Source organism: Vidua macroura, chromosome 2 (genome assembly GCF_024509145.1).
Source record: "Vidua macroura isolate BioBank_ID:100142 chromosome 2, ASM2450914v1, whole genome shotgun sequence".
Taxonomy (NCBI): Eukaryota; Metazoa; Chordata; class Aves; order Passeriformes; family Viduidae; genus Vidua; species Vidua macroura.
The window spans coordinates 113,415,682-113,436,684 of record NC_071572.1 but is presented as its reverse complement, the minus strand read 5'-3'; the positions used below and the strand labels follow the sequence as shown (position 1 = coordinate 113,436,684).

Genomic DNA, 21,003 nt, shown 5'->3' with positions numbered 1-21,003 from the left:
TTAATGAAGGTCATTCATAATTCCTTGCTATTAAATGTCTTTTACTAAGAATTCTGATTCAATCTAATGAAACACTGAAAATGGGAAAAGATGGAAATGCAACTGCATGATGTGTAACAGATATCCTCGCAAGGATAATGGAGAAAAATGTTATTTGGAGATAATGGAGATACATAATGGAGATAAATGTTATTTGATCATATCTAAAGCAACAACAACAACAAAAAAAAAGTGGGCAAAGTGGCAACCCCAAAGAAAGGGAAGATTTTTGGGTAGCTGAGAGGCAATGAAGAAGTGTGATAAATCCAATGGATGAGATGTGCTCCTCTGACAAAGAATGCGTGTTGGGGGATAGGTGGCATGAAGCTCTGCAGTGCAGGTCAGAAATTGCTGCTAGCAGTTGCATCTCAACAGTTTTGCCTGTAGTGCTGCTATTTAAGTCTTCCTTTTTTACTTTATCATATTTACATTTATATTAAGCATGGTATGAATTCTGAATTGCCTCTTCTTTCATCAGAGATGACCAGGGGATGCCCTTTCCTTTTCTAGACTGCTAAAAGCAGCTTTGCTTTATTTGTGAGGAATAAAAAAATAAAAAATAAAAAATCCTACACATTAAAAAAAGGAAAAAAAAAAGAAAAACCAACCAAGAATACCATGAAAACAAATCTTGACAAGGCCGTGCTGGTCTGGGAGATAAGAGACTCAAAACTGACTCTCTTGCTGTGCATGATTCAGTGGAGATGTTTGGGCTTGTGTTGGACAGTAGCTCTCATAAGCCTAACAGAGGTACTTAACATTTAATAACTGCAGAATTATAACCTAATTGTTTCACATATTGGTTATGGGTAAGATTCCAGTTAATTTAACTACATGGGAGACTTAAAATGCCAGCATTATTCTGCTATTAGGCTCATTGGGAACAAAGATCATGAGATGCTTTTTATTTACCAAAACCTTTAACTCAAGCTAAGTGGCAGATTCCCTTCCAAATACTCAGAAAATTTATTTCTAACTAAAGACAAAATGCTTTTAGATCTTTTTTCTACAAAATTTGCCACAGATGTTTTAATGAAACACAGAACTAAACTAGAAAGCCTGCTATAAATACATGTCTGGAAAGCAGCTTGGCAGGGCCATGCAGCTGTTGGTTTCCTTTTTTCCCTTTCTACTTTCATCTCAGTAGTTGAGAGGAGTGTATTTCTTTTACCATTGCATTGGCAGCTGATGTTCAGTTTTGTGTAATTCAGCTTTTACACTGTGCAGAGATTCTCTCATGTAAAAGATATCCTCATTTAGCCAATTTAAAGATTAATTTATGCTGCTGGGACGAGGCATTACGTCTTTCTGCATAAATAGATTGTCTTGAATGTAGGTGTTTTTTAATCCTAGACATAACTTCTAATGCAATAGTGCTTATATTTGATAGTTACATCAAAAATCTGTCACTGCTGTAGAGCAGTTTCACCAGAAGCAAAACTTAAAGCGGGCCTGAAAAACTTATCTTAGATTCTTGCAAAAACAAGCCCATTTGCCGACAATAGCTTCCTTTTTATTTATCTATCATTTATGTCACAAATTACTTCATTCCTTGTTATTCCACCTGTTAGCAGTACAAATTGACATGACTTAGCTGATGTAGGTCTGCACTGACAGATGGATTCACATGAGCAATAAGTACTTTTTCTCAAGTGATAGCCTTGCATATATTAAAAAGAATTCTTAAACCACTTAGCATTTACATCACACTGACACTGGCACAAGCTGCTGAAGCTTCCTTCATGACACACACACACACCTTGTGAAAACCCAAATTATAAACTTGCCAGAGCTGCATCTCTCTCTTCACATTCTCTTCCAAACTACACACCCTGTTCTTTGCTCCACTTTGGGGAAGCTCTCAGCTCGCTCCTCCTGCAGCTCCTGATTGAAGTGTCCTGTGAAGGGTTTGTTGTGCAAATGCCCACAGAAGTTACAGGCTGGAAGCTTCATGATGCTCTGCTGTCTTTGAAGAGCCAGAGATTGCTCAGCTTGCTGAGCTGGGAAGGTAAAAAGGGAAAATAAATACTTCTCCTACTGTTCCTTTCAAGCTAAACTCCTTCACTGAGTTTTTCTGTCAACAAGATCTAGAGATGGGTGCCAGGCTATGAGCTACCATGGAAAGGTTCTGGTAGCCAAACCTTTCCTTCAGACTGTTCAGCGTTCAAACTGCATTATCAGGAGAGAACCATCAAAATTATTCTTGCCATAAACTCCTCTCTGTAAGTATCATCTCCCCATCGTGCTGTGGTCAGCAGCTGGATCATTGTCCCCTGTTCCACTCACAGAGCCCCTCTCTGGAGCTTCTGTGGAGGCATCCTGATGTGACTTTTTAAATGAAGTGTGACTATCAGTTATTTCCTGCCACTTAATTTGTGAGTGTTAACCATCCAGCCCCTTGACATTGTGGGAAAAATAGAAGCAAAGAAATTTGGCTTGATGAAACAACCCACCTTTGTGAACCTCAAAAAATATATTGCATGCAAGAAATTGAGAATGCACTTACTTTCCAGAAACTGGAAATGATATAGGATGGTTTGCTCACTGCTGTCCTGGATTCCACAAAAAGCACATTCTACAGAGGATATCCCCTCTTCAGTGTTTTACTGCCTAGTTATTTATGGCTGTCTAACACACATTACAATGTTCACATTTATTCCACAGAGCTCCTCAAAAAACTCATGCATAATTGTAGAGTACTACACTAGATGATTAACAGTTTTCTTTTGCCCAAAATTAATATTTTATTACAATTTCCAAGTGCACCTGAGTGAGCCCATTATTCTTGATATTGTATAAACTGACATTTGAAAGCAAATTGTATTGACAGACCCTTATTGAACAAAATTACTCAACAAGAAACCATCAAGGAGCAATTGTACATAGTGAATTCAACTATGATTATAGTACTCCAGTAATGAGAAAAGTAACTTTTTTCCCCCAGTTAATGCATTTTCCTCTACTCTGAATTCCAGCACCTACACTTCTGTATTTGTTGTTAAATGAAAACTGCTAATCCTCTCCTAGTGACTAACAAATTGATTTTTCTATTGCATATGCATTTCCTGGGATACCTGAGCCAAGTGGCTCTTCCAGTTTATTCTTTCCAGCCTCAGTGTTCCACTGGAATGTTTACCTTATAGACCCTATAACTAATACATCATGGCATGTATTTTCTGAGAACAGAAGTTCAAATGTAGATGGACTTTCCCATTAGGCAGGCAGGCAGGGAGTACTTCAGAACCAAAATAAGGATAAGTAGCATTAATACTGAAAGAAACATATTTTATGCTAGTTCATTAGGGTCAAGATTGAACTGTAAAACTGGGGTTAAGCTCTGAGTGTAGGACATGGTAAAAGGAGGTTTTCATTCTTCACCATTGCTAAATATCTTATTTCATGCTCAGGTGGTCATAGTAAACAATTCCAAACATTTAAATCCTAGAAGTTCAGAAAAAAAGTATTTGCATATGTGGTCATTTTTACATAATATACACTACTATTGTATATTTTTAAAAATCTGACTAGAGAAAACATGGAAATTTATTGTTACAAGCATGTTAGTTGAAGAAAGTTTCTGTTGCTTACTGACAGAAGCAGAAAGATATGAAGAGGAGAGCAGGAGGGGCTTGGCAGATATACACAGAAGTATATTTGTAAATGAGATGCACACAGATTTTCTTTGTTTCAAGATTAAGGGAAAACTGAACTCCATTTTTTGCCAGTGGTAAAACACTGAATGTAAAAGCATAATCAGAACTGGTTCATTTTTGTGAGATGGGAGGCAGAAGAAACAGCTAACTTGAATAATGTTTAAATAGTTTTGGTCTGTTTTAGGTAGGAAGCCAGTGTGCCTTTACCAAATTCAACTTGCTGCAGTAGCATTCCCAGGCCCAAATACTGAGCATGGGAAATAATCTGCCTAAATATGAATTTTACACAGTGGTATTTAAAAAGCCCTTTTAGGTGGCTTGTGCAGTTGGTGAAGACTAGACAATCCTGTGCAGACTCATATCACCTGTCTGTGACACACAGTTAGAGTCAGAGCTGGAGGGAGAAGCTTGACACTGTGTGCCTTCATGTTCTGAAGGTAAAAACCCTCAAAAACAAATGATGAAAAACCCCAAGAGATCACAAAAATATCACAATGTTAGGTCCAGGGCATCATGTATTTGTTGGAGCCCTGACTCATGATGTTTTGTTTTCTTAATTTTGGATTTGCAGCCCACATGTTACAACCAAAAGCTCCTTTGTGGGTTCCAGAACCTTCAGGAGTGTTGATGTGTGACCTCCACTACTTCTGCACAAGAGAAGTGATGCCTTGCTCATAAAGGAAGAGTGGTGGATCATGAGTTTTTTATAGCTCAGTGGTGTCTCAGATATTTAATCTTTATGTAGACTAAAGGGAAATGGGGCAAAACAGCTCAAATGGTAAATGGAAAAATACACAAAGGATATCCCACGGTCATGTCAGAATCTTATCAACTTCTCAATTAGGGATTATATCAAATAAACAACAAATGACATTTTAGAATAGGATTGAAATAATACCTTAACCACATCATTAGGCTTATGAAAGCACAAAACCCTGTTTCATTGTAACCTTGTGTATGCTTTATTAAATTTTGCTCCTTTTCAAATTTATATTGTAGCTTACAGCTTCTAAATATGATGCCTCTATGATAATAGGTAAATTCACAACAGAAGTTAAGTAGGATTTGCTTCTTGTGTTCCCTAAGAACTTGTTATGAATCGTGGCAGACTGAACATGAAGTGCAGAAGCCCCCAGGGCAGGGATTTCACATGGTTTAAACTCCTTTACGTGCTCTGGGGTCAGCAGGGCGAGTGATCATTGATGCAGTCAGACTCTGTGGTCTAATTCTGAACCAAAGAACATCCCTTGCCCTTTCCACAGGAGGATGTGGCTTGGTATGAACCCTGAGGAGCTTCAGGGTGAGATGTCACTAGATTAAGTGAACTATGCTGAATTTCAGTTATAAAGTAACTGAGGTGAATTGTTTTGGTTAATCAAACTGGGCAAAAGTCTCTCAAACTGAATCTGAACAGAATGCATTATCTGTTATGAGTTTTTCTCTTATTTTTTGCTTCAGCGCTAAAGCAAAAGTGCCATTTTTTGTATTTATCTAATATAATTTTAGCTATTATTTCTCTCTCACCTACCCAGCCCCTAAGTAGTGCCAAAAAACCCCTATTTCTTCTAGTTTACCCTCTCCTGCATTCCACTTGCTTCTGTCAGGGAAAGATAAGGATCAGAAAATCAATAATGGAAACAACATATCTGCTTTCTCTTTACAGTTCCACTTCCCTTTCCTCAAAATCTTCCAGAATATCTTCTGTAGGCACACTGGAGGATTGATGTAGATTAGGGCATGCAGGAGCAGCAGGACTCCACAAATTTCTGCTGTCCAAAGCATATTCTCCCTTTGTCATGTGAGGAGCCAGGAGAGCCACTTGCAGTGCTGCCTGCAACACGAGGTTGCAGGTTCTCAAACCAGGTTTTTATAAATATTTAATATTCAAAATATTTTATACATATGCATGCAGACTTTTCCTGGCTTCTGAAACACACCAACAGGCAATGGGTCACAGGGTAGTAAGTGGGAAAGCATTTAGTGTATAATTACAGGAAAACAGGTTTATGTTGTGAAATATTTTCAGATTGTGTGGATACAATAAATCTTCAGGTAGCAGTGGTAGCTGTGTGGCCATACCTTACTAACATTTAAACAGGATCTTATGGTCATTCATGTGTTTTGATTGCTATTAATTGATTTTGCAGAAGTATTTTCTCCTGACTAAACTAACTTAAGTAATGATATTTGGTACATAGACATGAGAAAATCCAAAGTGCTCTAGGAGCAAGATAAATGGGTTATATCTATGGGATTTCCCATGGTAGCAGGATGTAAATATGTTATCCCATCCTGTTTGCAGTCTCTGGCTTCTAAACTCTCAAAAAGGAGTTTGCAACTGCAACTTCTATTTTTTGATGCTGCTTGGACACAGGTCTTAGTCAGGGGCCTTCTGTCATGTGAGTCAAGAATTCAAGTGTAGTAGCTTGCAGTAAAATTCACATTGGCTTCATGTGAATTGATGTGGGCTAACAATGCAAAACCAAAAATGCAAAGTGGCAGAATTATTTTTTATTGCTGTTTTTTTTAATAATCTTTAGTTTTCTTTCTTTTTTTTCCTCTACCTGTTTTGTATTATGGAAATTTTATTTTTAATTCACTGGAATTCATTCTTTCTGGTGCATACAAATGCATTTCAGTGATGACAGGAGAGAAGCAGCTGCAGTGCCGTGGCCAGTGGCTCTCTGATTTGAAGGGGTGTGTAAGGAATGGAGCAGCTGTGAGCTCCAGGAGTGCCTGGGCATTCCCCTGGCCTTCCCTGGGAGCCTGGAAGGCACAGCCCTCACCCAGGGTGTGCCCCTGTGTTTGGGGCTGGCTTATCTCTGCTTTAGCAGGAGATAAATCCCTGGCAACCAGCAGCAGAACACGGCTTTGGAATGAAGAGGTGCCTGACAGGGAGGTGATTTCCTGAGCCATGTGGATTCTGATCCACAGAAGTGGTGGAGCAATATTTTCTAATATGAACCAGGGAACAGGTGCCAATCTGGGCTGTTTTAAGTGAAGGAATGGGTACCATGTGTTTATGTTAACAAATCTATCCCCATAATTGGTATTAGAGATTTCATTGTAAGTCTGTGGAAAAAGAACATGTGCTAACTATCCTTTTTGGAGGATTAATCTTACATAAAACATTCATTAAAGGAGGCTTTGCTGCATTATTTAAAATGACAACAAGAGACAACAAGCTGAATATTTTGTCATTGATATGACACTTCAGATTCTCTTCCTTATTCATCACTCTGGCACTCAATTAAATTGCATGCTATCAAAATCTTGTGTTGAGGGGAAAAAAAACCTAAAAATATATACAATGTGAATTTCAGATTTAATCAGTATTTTACATTATTTGGCAATTGATGGCTTTTTTTTTTTTTTTCTTTGCATTCCTGCTTGTTAAAAACATGACAAGCAGATTGATCAATGGAAAATACAAGATTGCAGCATATTCTGGGGTGGCATGACATCAATACAGGTTGTTTGTCATTTTTAGTGGTTTTGTTTGAGTGGCACTGTAGTGCAGCTGAGTGGGAGAACTGCAGTGAAGAACTTTCTTAGGGAAAGTTGTCCAAAGCAGTCAGCCTCTTGTCACAAGGTGGGAGTTGCCTCAAAATAGTGAACAGCCCCTGCCCCTTCCATAGATTCATCTCAGTTGTGATAAATTGAATTGCTGGCCTTTTCCTGCATCATGCCAAGCCCCAGTGCTGCTCTTGTGTGGTCAGTGTGGCTTTCTGGGATGCTGGAACTCTGAAATGGATCTCCCAGAGCCACAGTTACTCCACATGCAAGGAGGGAAAACTGCTTTAGACAACATCCCACATGTGTCTGGGGCGGGAATATTTATGCTTTCCCAAAAATTCTGAGAATTGAGGATGTATGAGAATGTGAGGAATGGTATCAGTGTGTGTGTCATGTATAAATACAGTTATTATTTCACGTTGTTATCTTAACTATGTAGTAAAATGATACACCTGTTATAATGTGCTGCAAATTATAAATGTGATATATGTAGTGTGTAAAATCCGTACTTAGGGTTCTGAGGACACTATAATTCCTCTGCTTTAAAAGCTCTGTTTTCTCACAGTACTCCCCACTCCAGCAGTGCTAGGCATCTAAAACTGCTGCAAGGCTGATTTGTTTGACTGATCTCATCATTGAACCAGCTTCAAACATTTTTATTTCATCCTCCCCCAGTTCAAACAAGAAGCTGTGTGCTCTCCTCCAGCAACACCCACAGTTTTTAGCTCTGTGGTTCCAAGCCCTCGGCTGACACCTTTTTCAGTGTCCTTTTTGCATTCCTTCTCTTGTGTGGCTCTTAACTGCAAAATTAACTCAGTTCTTCAGATCCTTCTCCTGTACTTGTTCCTGTATCTGTGTGGAAATACTGCCCTGAACATTCCCTGGGCAATTCTTTGGACTGGAGGTGGGTGTGTTCCTATCCCAGGAGGTTCAGCCATTGATGGAGGTCAGGAGTGCCTTGGCTGCCATCTGTATCCTGCTGCTCTTTGTCCTTAAACGTGTTTATTCTCCATTTTTTGTGCTGTAAGCAATTCTGGGAAAACAATTCAATGCCTTCCAGCATTGCATTAGCCTACCCCTTAATAAAATAATCAAAGATTGCTTCTCTGTCTCAGAGACTTCTCTGCCTCACTCTCATTTATTCATCCCTGTTCTTGTTTTGAGGATGAAGACTTCTTAGTGCCATGAGAACATTGTGAATTTTCGTAGTCTAAGTAAGAGCTTTTTAAAAAATTTATTTAGATGCAAACACTATAGTAGTTTGGAAATCTCCCAGTATTATTTTTAAAGTCAGTTTTGCAATTCTTTTTAAAACTAAAGCAGTATTTTGTGTCTGTACAGGGGTCCAGCACATACAAGTTTTTCTGGACTCAAATTTCACTACTCTGTAAAGGTTAACATACTGGCAATAGAGCCAGTGTTGCTGCTTTGGTGGTAAAAGTTCCCACTGGATTCTGCTGTGTTCCAGAGTTTTTTACTATGTCTTCAAGGCACCCTGACAACAGCTGAGACACTTTTAATCCACGGGTGCTCCAAAGACAAATACTGTGCTGACTAAAAATGTCACTGTCACAGTCTGGCTTGGAATACATAAATAGCTCCAGGGATACCTTAAACTTGCAGCCAAAATCAGGTGGCTTTTATCAAGTGCTGTCACACTAAAGACCAGATTATTTGAGAATTTGTGTCCAGATTAAAGATTTTTGCTGGAGATAAGCAAGTGATGGAGCCAGGTTTATTTTCATGGTGTCATGACACATTGTGGTGTCTTGACACAATCCCACCTCACTTTCATTTGAAATTTAGGTAGCATGGCAAGTGCTACAGACAGTGGGAAGCTATCAGCCTAAGTGACTAAATTTACTGATGATATGCTGATTTTCTGATATACAGCAACCTGTTAGAAGGACAATGCTGCTTTTTTGGTGTATTTAGTGCCATTCCTGTGCTGTCACTTGGAAGAGCTGGTTTTGTGTTAAGGCACATCATTTCAAGTCATTCAAGTTGAGTGCTTTAAAATCTCATTGTCCAGTGAAAAAATACAAAAATATCTTCTTTAAATCCACAGATTAATGCATATAAATATATTTCCTAGTTACTTTAACCTAGGAGCATAAGGTCTGAGCAAAAGGAAGTACAGGTGGGGTTTCTTTGGAGGGAGGAATATTTTGTGAGAGAATGTAGAAGACTTAATAGTTCTGTTTAGCAAGTATGAAAATAATTTGTGTTGAAGGATATGAATCTAAGGAGCATAAAAGCTGCAATGAGAGCCTGTGAACCTCTAGAGAAAATTACAGCTTCTGGAAAGTCTAGAGTGCCAAAGGATTACCCACAGGAAACCAGGAGTTCTGTTTTAAAGCTCCATTTGTCCTTCCCTTCAAATGCAAATTTTCTGTACAGGTGTTTTAGCTGTTGATTTACCCAGAAAGAGAATTTTCTGACCAAATATGCCATCTGAAAGCCAGCTTTACACCCCTATTTATTGACAAATGCTATTGTCTGCATCAATTCAGAAATTACTACTTGCTCAAGAGGGTTTTGCAGAGTGTAAGATTCTCTAGCATCAGGCTGTAGTTTGTTTACTTCCCTAGATTTCAGGATTTTCCTTTCATGTGGAGGTGTCAGCCCTGTCACAGTAAGAAATGATAAAGGTAAGGGAATCTGGGGCATTCATGTGCTTGAAACTAAAGAGAGTGGGCTGTACAACCAGTCATCATTAGCAAATTGAACTAAAGGAAACATGAATTTTTAAAATGCTCTGATCTCTAAGAGCTTAAAAGTGATGTATCTTTTAAGTTTATAATGCAAAACCAGGGTATAACCAATGGGTGCAGATAAATATAATTGATTTGGTGGCAAATGCACATCAGCAGCTGAGACTAAGCATTCAGTTAAAAAAAGAAAGAAGGTGGTTATTCTTCACACTTCCACGGGCTATCCATAAAAGCTATCAAGGCACCTGGGAATTTTCACACACACACAAAAAAAAAATAGTATTGTGACAACACTGTGAAATATTTTATTCATGGAAGATGTGAACATGAGAGTCAATAATCACAAATTTTGAAGAAATAATGAGAGAATCACAAATTTTATTTGAGGAAATGAGGGAATGTTGATAGGAACTACAAAAAGACCAGACTAAGCTCTGTGAATGGGCATTATCAGGAACCCAAAACTCTGGGTCAGCATGCTGGAGCAAACACAGAAATGGATCATTCACTTTTTTAGATTGAAGGTAAACTGTAACAGCTCAGGAGAAGTACCTGGCTGTGGCCTGTTGTTCATTGTGGACAGTTTAATAAACACTTCCACTACTAACCAAACTGATCAGAAATGGACAATTGTGCTGGAACAATCAAAATGTCCTTCTACGCTTCATCGGCCTGAGCACTGTGTTTGTTTCTCATCCCCTCATCCAAGAAAATCACAAACATAATTTGAGCAGAAGAGGGGGGGAAAAAAAAGTGATGAAAGAGTCTTCTTTTGGGCTTGAAAAATATTGGCCCAGCTAGTGTGGAACTGAGGAAGTGAAATAGTGGACTCAGTGTCAGCACTTGGCATAGCTCTGGTTTCCCACAAACCCCAGAAGAGATGGGCATTCCCAGGAAAAGAAAGGTCTGCCATTTTAAGCCCTTTCACCTCCTTCCTAATCTTTGTAACATTCTTCTTCATTATTTTTTTGTGTAGAATGGCTGCTTTGTGATATTAATAATTCTAAGAATTGCTGTGCAGCCTGGTTGGCAGCCTGATTGCCCCTCTCCTGTCAAGCACTTATAGAGGGTTTTATTGTTTTTAAAGGGTACCAGCAGTGAGCTGGTGCTTAAGTTAAGTACACACTTCAAAGGTGTATCTTCAGATTTGGATATCCTTCCCAGAAATAAATGTAATGTCTTGTTCTGCTTCAGTTTGGATATGGTGCCACCCTGGGACTGTGCTGGTTGAGCAAAGCCGTGATTTGAGTAACACCGTGTATATTTTAGGTATTTACAAACATATGAATTCAGGGTTTTTCTGGATTATACACACCCAATGCACACAGCAGATCTAGGAGAACTTTTTTTGTGACACCCCATTCTATCTGTCTCCTATATTTCTAAGTCACTGAGATTTATTTTTGTTTAAAAGGAAAATTATGACCCTCAGTTTGTAATTAATTGGACATGGCTTATGAATATTTGGATTTTGCCTTAATTCAGATACATTCCAAAATATTACATGGCAAGTTTTGCTATTGGGAGATAGCAGGCTCTTCTTTGATCATTTCTTAAGGGAGAATACACCAAAGTGAATGATGTGCATTCAGCTAAGAACAAAAGAAAAAAAAAATGCATAGAAAATAATTCTTAGGATGAACACAGGGAATTGTGTTTGTGATATAAATGAGAATTTTGGAAATATTTTATATATTCAGCTACTGTGAATAACCTCTGCAGAACAGCTAGAATTGTAAAAGCCCCATAAAATGTCCATAATCCTGATGTGTCTCTTTGCTGTTTTGCAGGCAGACCAGTAATGATTGTAGTTGAATACATGGAGAACGGATCCCTTGACTCCTTCCTGCGGGTGAGGTGCCATTTCCTGATGACATTTGAATCAGAAACCATTCTAGGTTAAGATTTTAAATCATTTATCACAAATTAATTTCTACATAATGTTATTCATGGATTTCTAGTGAAGAATGGAAGCCTTTTCCCCAGGGTACGTTTCTGAGGTACAGTAATACATTAGAGCACGGCTGGAAAAAAAAGAAGATTTAAACTTCAGAATATAATTGATTTCTTCTACAAAAGGAGGTCCTGTATTTAGCAAAATGTATTTCAAATTGTTTTTGTGAAAGAAAAGATAAATTGAAGCATAAATGCCTGGCCTTATGGAAGTGGTTCATTTTTCTCAATCACCTTCAAAAATACTCTGTTATGATTTTTTTGGTTGGTGAAGCGTAGAATATACTCAGTAATTGATTTATAATATTTATGGCTACTTGCATTTAACAAATTGAATTAGAAAACAGTTCATGGGTGAAATGTCCTGGCATTAATTAACCCCCAAAGGTCCTTAGTAAACATTAAAGAAGGGCTACAGAAAATGTGATTAATATGCTAGCAAAATTGTATTTAATTCCTTTTAGAAATGTAAAAGGAAAGGATGACCCCCCCCCCTCCGTGAGCTAAGCTTATCCTAAAATAGTCTTCTTTTTAACAGAACCCCTGAAAGTGCTCCAGAGACCCCCTGACCTAAGACCCTGGGGGAATAATTTTAATGTCAAGTATCTCAAATTTGTCTTAAAAAGTAAACACCAGCCCTCAGTAGCCCACCTTGCCCTTTCCATCCTGCAGAATGGTAAATCTGGGCTTGTGGGAAGTCAGGGGCCTGTGGGTTTGGGAATTTGTTTGAAAGGGTATCCCAAAGGAGAGACATTCAACAGGGAGCTGTGGAAATACTGGTGTGAAAATCTTGGTGGTGGTGATTGAAGGCTCTTCTGTGGTAGCAGGAGGAAGGAACTGCATAGAGAAAAAAAAGTGAACAAGCAGGAGGGGAAAGCAGCCAGCACTTCAGAAAGATTAAATGAGAGGGGAGAAAGTCATGCAGGCAGTACTTGTTGGGAAGAGGGGAAGCCACCAGAGAAGAGCATTTGGAACAAGGATACAGCCCTGAGAGTACAGCAGAGCCACTGACACAGATACCTCCAGACCCTGATTCTCTTTACCTTCTGGTTTGGATTATTCCACAGGAATTTTTTCTCTGACATTTCTTTGTTCTCCCCTTCACCTACTCTTCCAAAAAATTTTTTATTTTCCATTGTCAAGAAAAATGACAGATATCTGTTATGTTGTCAGAAACACACCAGCAGTTTCCCCTGAGAATTTGCTGATTTCTCAAAGTTATTTTTATGAAGCATTTGATATCATCCATGTCTTAGACATGGGTAGTTTTTAAAAATTACTCCCCTTTCCTTTCTGGCTCATCTCTCTGTCCATCTGCAGCAAGGAACTGCCCCTGATTTGAGTACTTGCAGCTTTCCTGCTCTGTGATTTTTCAGCAGGTCCCCAGGAAGATTTGTCTGGGCCTGAAACATTGTTCTGTGCATGTGTGTGTGGAGAATTTCATAGAAGAGAATAGAACCAAGTCCTGAAATAATTCATGAGAGAGAATTACCTTTCTCTGAACTGCTCTGGTGTGGTATCTGTATTCCAGGTTTATTTCACATGCATTCATGTATCAGAACAGTTACTACTTATTAGGATACTTTAATAGAAAGTGGCATCAGCAGAATTATGATGTTACTGTGGAGCAATGCTTCTCACATTGCATCAGATATATTTGGAAGCAGAACTGCTGGGGGGAAATGTGAGCTAATAATTCCTGCAGCTGTTTTTCATGTATATTATTTTACAGCTTCAATTCACACTTCAGATATGGGTTATTCTTCTAAAATGCTTTTTAAATGTACTTTAGATAATATTCAACATCCCAAAGCACTGTAGATATATGTCAGCATTTCTGTTTATAATTAGCAGAGCAAATGGCTTCATAGTAACCTATTTAAAAAGAAATCCAGCTGCTTCATTAATAATAGTTGTTTCCTGTAGATATAAGTCCACATTTTTAAAAGCTTTTGTGAAGATACAAAGCAGCAGAGAGGCTTTATCTTTAGCAATCCTAATGAAAGGCGTTCAGTGACTATAACAAATGCTGGGGGATTTGAAGGGCTTATCACACAGTCTGTCTTTCTTATTATTTAAAGGAATCAATTGTTCCAGTGCAAAGTGTTTTTACACAGAGGGGAAAAAAGTCCATTTCTGACCATAAGAAATACTTCCCCACGTACCACAACCGGCAAAAATTCCCCAGCACATCCCTCCATCTGTCTTTCTCCAAAAGCCTGCAAAAATGGGTCAGTCTTACAAATTCAAAGTGAGATTCTGTGGTGAGCCACGTGAGGGTATTCCAGAGGAATAATTCCATCACCCACCTCACAGCCATGGTGGGATATTTGCTTTCATGCCAGTACAGGCTGAGCCACGAATCAGAAGCCTCTCCCAACCCTTTAATCTCTCACCCCTAAAATCTAAATAGCCTTTACGTCCTTGCTTTGGAGAGAGCAGTGCCCACTTTCTGCTATTTGTATGGATTTAACAGCAAGCTCAGCTGAATTATGTCTTCCCCACCCCACAAAGTATCCTGTATGCCGGCTGCTAATGTTGAGTTTTTGGGTAAAAAACATTGGCATGGATTTGCAATATGAAGCTGCTTCAGAGATATTCTGAAGTGGGAAGGCATCAGCTGATTAGAACCAATTTTGTAAGATGATGGTAATTAATTTCAGTGATTGTGCATCATCAGACATCCTAAATTACTGGATACACTTGACACTGAATTTTCCACAGAAATACTGCATTATTTTCGCAATTATCTAAAACTCATTTACAAAAGATGAAACTTAGTTTTTTGTAGTGTTGTTTGGGGGGCTTTTATCATGTCAGATTGAGACATGTAGGTTATCATCCCACAAAAGCATACCTGAAATTTGCCATCAATGAAACAATTGTCTGACCAGAAATGAGGTTCATGTGGCTTCATTTCTGGTAACACTTGCAGAGATTTCTCTGAAAAAGGGATGTGGGTTTCCAGCTAAGTATTTCCTCAGGGGCTAGAAGCCTCTTCCAGCATTACACCAACAGCTTCCAGACAGAGGAAATCTGTGCTTGGAAAGAAAGTGGCTAACCCTGGGAATTGAGGAGAGGCAGGTAAATTTTCCTGTTACCAGTTTCACACAGACTTTGGATGGGCCACATTGTCTTTATGTTTTAGTCACCTGCCTGTGTCATGGAGTTCTCAGCAATCCTTTATTCTGCAGGCATATGAGGCAAATAATAAAGGCAAGAAGGGTTGAAAGGGCAGCTCTCTGTATTGATAGAAAGATGTTAGTGATTAGACAGGGCAGTAGCAGTCAGATGTGTTTGCTCAGGCTTGTGGATACAGGCTGCAGAAGAGACAGGACAACCAGGAGAGATGCATAATAACCACAAAGTAGAGAAAAAAAGAAGCTGAAAACCCACAAAACCTTTTTAGCAAGCAGCTTGGCAGTTTTCCCTGCTGTGGGTTGGAGATGGCTGTTGGAGCCAAGCCTATGAGATGATTGCAATAATTCCTACAAAAGTCCTTTCCTCGAGGTTGGTTTTTTCACCCCAACACATCATCCCCCACTCATCCCACTCTCCAAGCCTGTGCCTCACAGATTCATGGGGCTATTCAGGTTAAAATCTCATCTGCTCCATTTTGGTTTCACAGCTCCATTTAAGGGATCATTCTTGGCTAAAATAATTGGATTTAGCATCACATGGAGAGGAACAGGGTGACTAGGAGGTGAGGTGGCTTCTTGGGAAGAATGATTCCTGGAGAGCTCTGAGCTGGCTGGGGTCTGTGCTCACCTCCTCGTGCACCAGGCAGTGTGGGCATGGATTCAAACACAGAAAAAGAACATGTCTGGAAGCTGCTTTTTGGAGGAGGTTTGTGGTTGGCTACCGAGAATCACGTAAAATGAACCAAAGAATATCACCAGAATACTGAACTTCTTTCAGTATTTTTCTGCAGCTGCAGAGTACCAGAGCTTTGCTCCTGCTCAGTGTCCAAGGTGTTCTGGATAGACAGCAATATTCAGGTTTGAAAGATGCTCCAGTCTTCCCCAGTTTTGTGAATCTCAGAGCTGTGAAAAGAAGGGGTAATCACAGCACCACCTTGCTTTCTTCATTGTTGCTATTTGCCGTTGTAATTCTCCTCTTCCTACTCAAAACTGGTGCTGATGGATTTCCATTCACTTCAGAAAATTAAAATACTTGTGGAAAAAAAGTTAGATTTATATACAGGCAAGCACAGTAAGTAAAAATGCTGCCACACATTTTTTTTTTCTTTATAAGAGTCTATAAGAAATATGCTTAATTGCCTTAGAGCACCAGCTGCAGCAGACTGTACAGCAAATGAAACCCTGGAATTCAGTTTTAATCCCTCAAGGCTGGCCTAGCAGAGGCTAAGATAAGTGTTACTAGACAGAGAAAATATTGTGATATATTGCTGTTTCTCGCTGTAATCGTTATGAAGTTATCCTCAGAGCAGCTTTGCCATCACACTCACCCTTTTTTCAGCTACAGTTTAGATGCTGTGGCAGACACATTTAGCAAGTTTGGGGGGAAAGTGAGAGAAGACAAAAATGAACACTTGCAGCAAATTCTGTGAAACAGTGTTGTAAAGTGTGTGTTGTATATCCATCTAACATGGCCTCACCAGACAGAGTAGGCTGTGGGGGAAAAAAGCCAGATGGCCTTTCCTAAGTTTAATGGTTCCTGTTATTATTTATTTGCATTCAGAGAGGCAAAAACATTGGAGCTCATAACTAATATTCCTTCTTTTGCTTTCCCACGCAGCATTCATGTGCATTTTAATGTATTGGAGGCATGTTCCTTTCCTGGCAGGATAAAGGTGGCATTTTGCATTCAAAAATCAGTCTGTAAAACAGAAAACCTGCACTGGAAACCTGGAAACTGCTGATACTTTTTTTTTTTTTTTTTAACTAAACTGAGATTGAGCAATTATAAAGTGAATTTGAAAGACTGAATTACCTTAACAGTGAAATTGTAAGCAGCATGTATTTAAGTGACCTAAGACTGCACTGAGAAGCTGTCACTGATGCTACAGAGCCAGCATTTGCTCTCAAGCAATGTTTTACCCTCCTACAAGGATGTATAAAACAGCATTTCTGATGCTGCTATGAGAATTTGATTTAGAAATACTGGGCATTTTTAATATGTAGATATTCTTACTTAGACATTAAATACCGTAGATATTCTTAGTACCGAGCAACGATAAATTTATTACAAATGGTCTTGTATTTGAAGGCAAAAAGAATTTGAAAGGTAATGTGGACTCTCTCAGTGTGCTCTTTATGAATTTGTCAAGAATGAGAAATCAGAAGATCAGAACAGAGTTAATGTCTTAAATGAAGGGATTTTGAATGTGTTTTAGAAGAGAGGAAAAAAGAAGCCAAGAAATTACAGGCCAGTCAGCTTAATGTCAACTGCTGTAAGATTTCTGGAACAAATTATCAAACAAAGTCTAAGCATCTTAAAGATAACAGTGAGATAAGTGTGAGCCAACATGGATTTGTCAAGAACTAATTCTGTCAAACAGTTCTGGTTTCCTTTTGTAACAGGGCTCAGGCTTTGTGGCTGTAGGAGAAGCAGTTGATCTATAAACTTTGGCTTCAGTAAGGCTTTAAAACTCTCACATGAGATGCTTGTGAGCAGCCAGAGAAATATGATCTTCATGAAATTTCTGCTACATCCTGTTTGGAGGGAATGGAATTTGGATGGGAAGAAGTATGGGGTAGTGCTGTTCTGCACTCTGTGTAGGATCACTCATTAGCATTTAAAATGAACTAAAGTAATTAGTAATTGAATTAATGGGATCTATTAATAATAATTAAGTCTGCATGGAACTCTGTCAACAGTTGAATGAAGAAGAAATTATCAGCTGACCTCATTTAGTACCAAAAATAAAAACTTTAATGTGACACACGATAGTTTGAAGCATGAGTTACTCTTCCAGGAACTACCAAACTGCAACTTGAATTTTGGAAGATTTATCTTGACAAAGTTCCACCATTTACTTTGCAGAGTAAAACTCTAACAATAAATGCATAGCAAAACTGTGTATTTCACCCAGTGACCAGTGTCAGTGGTGAATATGACCTGAGTTAGACACAGACACACCATTTTCAGTGCTGTTCTCCACCTAAATTGAGATCTAAATAATCTGCAGTAAAATTTTTAGACCTCTAGTAAATCCTGCACAGAGGATAAAGGCCTGAAAGTTTTCTGAGTCCTTTGGCACATGAGGAAGTGGATTTTGGAATAGATGGAACTCCAGAAACAATACAGAAAAATCCAGTGGCCACACCTCCAAAAGATTACTAGGTAGTGAAATAGAAAAAACCTTCTGAAGAAGAAAAATTCCACGGGCTTGTAGAAGAGTACTCAACTGGGCACTGGAGCTGAAAACGGGAGGGGAAAATGCAATGAGAGAAATTCTGGATATCCTCCTTCTTCCCCTGCAGTAACTGAACCTCTTCAGCAGCCCATTATAAGTTAGTGCTCTTGAAAGGTCTGTGACACAAGGAGAATATTTCACTTACATGAGGTTCTTAAAAGCAAACTGTAGCTGAATAAAGATCTTTTTTCAGGGCATTTTTAAGGGCTGTGTAAATGCAAGAGCAACTACTCAGATATTGCTTCTATACCCAGCTGTTGAGAAAAGTTTATTTAGCAAAGCCATCAAAGCTTGATTAAAATTTAATGGGATGATAGGATAAATGTGGTGAGTCCACTGAGGTCTGAATTGCTGCCAGTATTGATTAACACCCTTAACAGCCCAGTGGGAATCCTATCAAAAACATATTTCAAATCTAAGCTATGGGAATCAGAATAAAGCCCTGGGTAACAACCATGCTATCAGTCAGATGAGTGTTTTATTTCCCTATATGCCAAGTGAATGAAACAAGATAGTGGGAAGTTGCCAAAGGATTGTACTGGGGGGCTTGAAAAATGCTGAAAATATGAGGTCAGATTCTACCTGCTGTAATTTCATCAATCTAGCTGAATTTTCTAAAGGTTAAATATAGCTCATAGTCTGTATCCCAACCAGCTTACATCAAAAATCTTTTGATCTATTGAATGATAAGATTATAGATTGTAAGGGGATACAGCTGGCATGGAAACTGATGCAGAAGTGATCACAAAGAGATTTGACAGAGGAAAGACTGTTCTGCTGACAGTAAAAATGTAGTTGGTCCAACTGCAAGGCTGGCAGTGAAAAAATATAAAACCAAGCATGAGAAAAGAGAGAGGAGAACAGATGCAGTAGAGAATTCTGAGAAACATACAGAGGGAGAAGGAGGAGAGAATAAAATTGCAGCTGGTATGTTAGCAAGTCTGTCATTTCTTTAACAGTGAAGATAAGAAGCTTTAACTTTTTGTGTCAAGGCAGAAGCCCAAAAAAACTTGAAAGAAGGATGGAAAGAATGGCAAAAGCATGAGATTGTTTTAAACTCAGGCATTACAGCCATACTGGTAAGGCAAGTACTGAGACTTGGAAAGAGCAGACAAAAGGTTATGTTTTATGAAAAATCAGCCAAGCATGGTCTAGATTTGAAAGAGGAGAAATTAAAAAAGGAAGGAATGAATGCTTGCAATCCAAGAAGACAAAAGGTTAAGGGAGGTGTTGCAGATGACTCAGGTTTGTTGAAAAAATGGAGCTGTTAAGGAGGAGGTTTGAGGGGTTGGTTTAGTTTGGTGCTTTATTATGGGGGTAGAGAGGGGCTTGAATTGTCATTCTGCAAAAATCAGGTGCTGGCACTTTGTTCCAAATCCTAATTCTACATTTAGCTGAAAAAAAGTAATCCATACATGGTAAGTGTGAAGAGTACTAACTGTTGGCAACCAGCTTTGGAATTTTTTTATCAATTGAACAATTGGAATTATTAAATAAAAGGCAAACTCAGAAATCCCATGTGGCCTCATTACAAAAATATTGGCTAGAATTCCTGTCCTTCCTTTTCAGGAAGCAGCTTAAAGTAGTTAAGGATATAATCTCTTGTCCCTCTTTGCTTAATTGCTGGATGGGATGAGTTTATTTGAAACATCTGTCACTGGTAGTCTGGGACTCATTGTGTCTTGAGCCTCAGCTGAGTGTCCTCTGCAGAGCCAGGTGCTCATCGGTGGCCTTGATGGTGACAAGGAGGGAGGTCTCTCTGGGAGAGCTGCCTCCACTTCAGTGTGGAGATTTTAGAGACAGAAAACTTTACTGCCATGATACAAGACACTGATACTTTCAAGGGGGAAAAAATTGCTCTAAATCAGTTGTAAATAGCTGGTTTCAAAGAAGTGTCATTAAATGTGCTTTCTTGGGAGGTGGCTGTGGTTTTTGGCATGGCTCCTTCAGTACAAATGTTGCTGAGAAGTATAACGAGGCAGTGAGGTCATCTAGCTGACAAGGTGTGTTGGTGTCTTCCTTTTACCATTTTCTTTCTGAGTTTTGTCGTAGTCTTTAAATGTTCATATCCTGACTAGCTGGATATAGACCCCAAATCATTGACTCATTATGGGAATGCTGAAATACTTTGCTCACCAGGGATAAAGCTAAGCATAGTTCAGCCTGTTGCTTTGCTGAATCTAATGAATTTGCTGAACTTCCTGTAAGCTTCTCCCCTGTAAAAATCATCTTGCTTAAATGCACGAGCTAAGCAATAGAAGTGTCCTGAATGCTGATCAGAACTTGTTATTTGTCTGTAGCCCAATGCTAAAAGTATTGAAAGAGACAATGGGAAGTTAAGTTGTTTGCAGGAGTTGGTTTTGTTTGGCTGTTCCTGTGAACATAAAAAGCCTTGGGTCACTGAATAATCCATGAGAAGCTGAATGTCTGCCAGTTGAGGTCACAAAAATATTCCTGCAAGCAGTCTGCTGTGAATGGTAATAGGGCAGGTCTAAACAAGGCAGAGAGCCTGCAATCACATTTCTGTGCATGTCCCCACTGCTACGTAATTCAGGAGCTGTCTGATGCAGGACATAAAGAAGTGATTAACTTTGATACTGCAGATGGAGAAACTGAGGCCCAGCAAGGCTGCCCAGCTGGGCAAGCACAGTTAATGGAATAACTCTTATTTGCATGTTCAACTCCAATAGATTTTGGAACATGTTTAATGCATTCATGGATATGAGTTTAATCTGCTAGGAAAATTTTG

At 38.9% G+C, this 21,003-nt stretch overlaps 1 protein-coding gene across 2 annotated transcripts in view; it reads left to right on the top strand.

The window, feature by feature from the left end:
• Positions 1–21,003, top strand: part of EPHA6 (EPH receptor A6) — a 369,996-nt gene that overhangs the window by 307,286 nt on the left and 41,707 nt on the right. For both annotated transcript variants that reach the window (XM_053970149.1, XM_053970148.1), the window contains one exon: positions 11,713–11,774. In XM_053970149.1, the coding sequence (XP_053826124.1) occupies positions 11,713–11,774 (62 nt within the window). The remainder of the gene's footprint in view (positions 1–11,712; positions 11,775–21,003) is intronic.